This window comes from Rhinoderma darwinii, chromosome 11 (assembly GCF_050947455.1).
Source record: "Rhinoderma darwinii isolate aRhiDar2 chromosome 11, aRhiDar2.hap1, whole genome shotgun sequence".
Lineage (NCBI taxonomy): Eukaryota > Metazoa > Chordata > Amphibia > Anura > Rhinodermatidae > Rhinoderma > Rhinoderma darwinii.
Window position 1 is genome coordinate 32,699,369 of NC_134697.1, and position 4,724 is coordinate 32,704,092.

Consider the following 4,724-nt stretch of genomic DNA (forward strand, 5'->3'; position numbering starts at 1 on the left):
AGTTCTCATTTGGAGACTGTCATTTTATAAAAGACAAAGTGGTCCTAATTATAGGGAAATCTATGTCTACATTAATGTTTAAAAGTATAAAGCTTTTCAAAAAGAAATCTCTATATACTTTATATCTAGTATAGAGTATCATGCCAGGGATGCTCATTCTATAAAAGCTCACAATTCAGAATGCTATGTGTAAAAAAAAACAAAAATGTCAACTAGGCATGATAAGTCTTTCCTAAGTGCAAATGTGAAAAGACACCTAGGTGGAAAGAACATATATTCACAATCACCTCAGTCCATGGATATCATTGCAGTTTTCAGTGATCTCAGCAGTGTCCATTTTTGAGAAAATATTGCAAGTTTAATTTTTTTTAGAGGTGAACCCAGTTCATCTTGTGGGGTGCAGACAAATGACTTTGTGCGGAGCTTCATTTGAAGAGGTCATTACATGAGAGAACCACATACACCGTATAGGCGAGGTATCCTTGTATGTTCTGGATGTTGTTTATACAGAGGAACCTAATAGAGGTTCTATGTGCTTGAGAGTATGGCCACTAACAGTTCAGCAAATATCGTGATGTAACAAAAAAACATTCTTAGATGCTGCCAGAGATCGATGCTATTTTGAAGAGAGACTCTCCATAATGGTTGAAGTGCAGAGTTTCAGGAGGTCTCCGAAAATGCTGAACTATACATTTGCTGCCCTTGGCAGGTCCCTCTGTGGAGTGCAATAAATAATCAGGGGGGAATTATTTCAATTGGTCGATATGACCTACAAATCTAACTATTTTGTGAACAATCCCCTACATCTGCTAATTTGAGTTTAACGGCCACAATATCCTCTTCCGCTTCATTACATACATTCACAAAGAAGTTATAGACCACAGTAAATATCTCCATTTTTATTTCAAAGTATGTCCACCAAGATTAAAAATCTCTTTGTGCAGGGATTCTACAGCTGTTGGGATGTCATTTTGGAAGATTTCCCTCAAATATGCGAGGAGGGATCGCATGGTGCTCATGGTGCTTTTTGTAATCCTTCCTGTGGCTCCTAGAAGAGATAGAGAAGACTCCTCACTTTTAGGGACTGTGAGGGGAGTTTACACTGACTGCTTTCCTCATCTGTGCAGGCTTCTTCCTGGAGTACTGGGTATGCCCTTGAACCATGGGTAAGGTGTCCAATTCCTTGTTTGGGCTGCATTAGTTAGTGCAGGTCACAGATCTGCAGGCTCAGATGTTAACTCTCCCCATATCCAGACACATATCCAGACACATCTACGTACCCTCCCCCACAATTACTTCAATTGCTCATACTTTGTTTTCACATTTATTAACTTGAGATTTGTCAGATAAAAGTATTCAAAGAGCACAAGTAAAAATGTTTATATTTTTTTCCATTACTTTCTATTGTTTTATTATGAGTTTATGAATATTGCGGGTTTTATTTTAAAACAGTCACATATGCTTGAAGTATTCATTTTAATACTTGAATTTTATAAACTAAGGGATTTTTTTTAACACTGTAATGTTTGCAATTAAGGCTTGACCAACTGAATAGAGAGGATAAAAGGGAAATATATTTTTATACCTACATAGAAAATGAAATCACAAACACAATGAAATTAGGTGTTAAACTGAATTCATCAGGATTCATAATCCAGGGCTTCTCTGAAATTCCTGAACTTCAAGTCCCAATCTTTGGGATTTTTCTACTCCTTTACATCCTGATTATCTGTGGGAACCTGACTATTGTCGTTGTTGTGTGGAAAACCCCTCATCTTCATACTCCTATGTATCATTTTCTTATCAATCTTTCATTTATTGACATTGCTTCATCCTCAAACATTCTGCCAAAATTATTAGCTATTCTCTGCTCCCAACTAAGTACAATCTCATTTGTAGGTTGTATAACTCAAATGTATATTTTTATATCTTTGTCTTGTACCGAGATCATCCTTCTTGCTGCTATGGCATATGATCGTTATGTAGCAATCTGTCATCCCCTCCATTACGTTATACTTATGCCTCTAAGACAATGTGCTAGACTGTCCTTTATTTCATGGTTTCTTGGGTTTTTAGACCCTATTGGACATGCTGTACTAATATCAAATATGTCTTTTTGCTTAACTAACCACATTGACCATTTTTTCTGTGACGTTAACCCATTGTTACAAATAACTTGTACAGATACTTTTAATATCAGCATAATAAACTATGTTGAAGGAATATTATTAGGGATTACAGCTTTCTTGCTTACCTTAATATCATATATTTGTATTATCTCCACAATTCTGAAGATAAAATCCACCAAAAGACAACGTAAAGCATTTTCTACCTGTACAGCCCATCTGACTTGTGTCACTATTTTTTATTGGACATTAATGTGTTTGTACATGAGACCCACATCAAGCTTTTCTCCAAAACAGGATAAGTATTTTTCTCTACTATATATTGTCCTAGTTCCCATGTTAAACCCTATTATATACAGCCTTAAGAATGAAGATGTTAAAAAGGTTCTCGTTAGATTCAAGGAAAAGTGTATTTTGTATTGAAACTGATGCTTTGCACAAGGCAGACTTAAAAAAATAATGATATTTATTCATCTGAAACTGCAGAAGCTTGAAGCTCAAGAGGCAAAGAAGCTGAGAGATAGACCATAAAAATCATCGGCTAAAAGCTGTTTGACTGTAGCTTGAGTTTCAAAGGCTGATTTTTTTTCTAGTATTTGGATAATCCAGGAAAGTTAACAATTACCCTTATGGTCCTACAAGTACTTTCTTAATGTTTTCTATACAATAAAAAATGCTTGTACCAAGAAATATAATTTTTACACTCTTATTGGCGTATTATTGTTGATCTGTTATGTCTTTAAATTACACTCTCTTTTCACGTGACCATTATACAGATGTCTTCTGAGTATCATTGAGGTTCTCACTAAGCCCAATAATGTGACACTAAGAAACAAGCATTGTGTTTCTAAATACTGTCATTGCCTATTATATGTTGGCAGGTAGTACAATATAACATAGCACCGCCAAAAATATTTTACCAATGCATTCCCCAAGAATTAAACCATCTACTTTGTCAATCCCAGTCCAAAGTGGCAAGAGGCACTGGAATACTGGTGCCTTATGGTTAATTACCAAGTTTCTAATACCTCCCCCCACCTTTATAGAGTTATACAAACCTCTGATAAATAGCACCACTATGCTGTTTGGCTTTTTGGTCCCAACATTTTCACATAGCAACATTATTTGATAAAGATGGGGTTGGGCTCTTTTTTAGAAGCTTTATACCCTCAACCCATCATCGTATTTTTATGAAAGTTGTAAATGTCTCAGTATCTGACACCACTGAAGAGAGCTACTTACTAAGATTTTAAAAGGTGAAGAATAGAGCCTAACCCTGTTTCAGAGTTTTAAATGGGGGAAAATAGTTTCTGGGCCAGTTTTCTATTTTTTTTTTTAGCTGAGTACATGGATCTTTGAGCTTGCACTAGTGCCGATATGATACCAAGCAATAACTAAACAATACTTGTATCCTGCTGTGGCATAGGGTCCAATGTGCTGCAAGGGAAATACAGTAACTTAGGGTGCAATGTGTTAAAGAGTAAGTGGCATGGTGGAGGGCAAGTACAGGTGGTGAACGGTGCTGCAAATTGTGAATATCTCACAAATGTAGAAGAGATTTATCTCAGCAGTGCAATGAATACACACAAAAAAAAAAATGTCTATATGTGGTCATGATAATTATTTTTTGTATATGAGCAAATACTTGTCTATGTCTGCTCAGCATGACAAATATACAGATAAGCACCATGGAGCAGCAGCAACTAGTAGCTAGAACAGCTACTTACAGGGTCAGGGAGCTAGGGTCAGGGAGCTGGGTACTACTGAGCTGTACCCCACCAAGCTCAGCGACAGCGGGCCGCTTGTCATGACTCAGATGATGTGCAGTTCCTCTTCCTATAGCCCTGCCCCTCTTCCTCCCTCGACACAGGACAGCACTGACTGACTTTGGGGCAATTGTGGAACTGTCGGAAGACCTTATAAGTACTGGCTGGGTGGACAGACCACTTTTTCCACGGGCCCTCCCCAGTTTTCCTCATAATCTACTCCCCTCCCACACAGTGTCTATTCACAGCTACCGGCTGTGGCTCACCCATAACTTTTTGCTGCATGCAGCACTACTAACAGTGGCAGCAGTCCAGTGAACATAAATGCGGGGGAATGGCATAGGACCCCGGTTGCAACTGCAACCACTGCAACCTCTATGCCTACCCACTAAGGACTGTATATATGACACGCCTTCAGAAACTTCAGTTAATACATACAGTTTCATTTTTACAGCTATTGGAAGATTTCAGTATACTGAGACATTACTTTTTTAAACACCTGGAGATTAATCATCTCCGACATAAACTCCCACCACCAGGTCCGCCACAAATTTCTTATAAACTAGATCTTTAGCTATTCTCATCACAAGGATCCAACAACGGGATTTCCAAGTGCTAGCACCTGCATCTATAAGACATTTATGGCCTGGAAATAACCCTTTAATTTGCAAATATTATGCTATTCCTCTGCATATTTTTAATTAAAGGGGTTTTCTGATAATCAATATTTATCCCTTATCCACAAGATAGGTGACAAAGATCTGATTGGTGGGTGTCTGACCGCTGGGACCCCACCGATCATGAGAACGAGCTTACCTTGCCGTTCCTGGGA

At 37.9% G+C, this 4,724-nt stretch overlaps 1 protein-coding gene across 1 annotated transcript; it reads left to right on the forward strand.

The window, feature by feature from the left end:
• The first annotated feature begins 1,613 nt into the window (after positions 1-1,613).
• Positions 1,614-2,549, forward strand: LOC142662944 (olfactory receptor 5V1-like). Its single transcript, XM_075841238.1, has one exon. It carries the CDS (start codon positions 1,614-1,616, stop codon positions 2,547-2,549), a length of 936 nt encoding a protein of 311 aa, XP_075697353.1.
• The last annotated feature ends 2,175 nt before the right edge of the window (positions 2,550-4,724 follow it).

What these genes read in the sequence shown, in the direction of transcription:
- LOC142662944 (XM_075841238.1), top strand. Translation starts at nt 1,614, where the DNA reads ATGAAATTAGGTGTTAAACTGAATTCATCAGGATTCATAATCCAGGGC.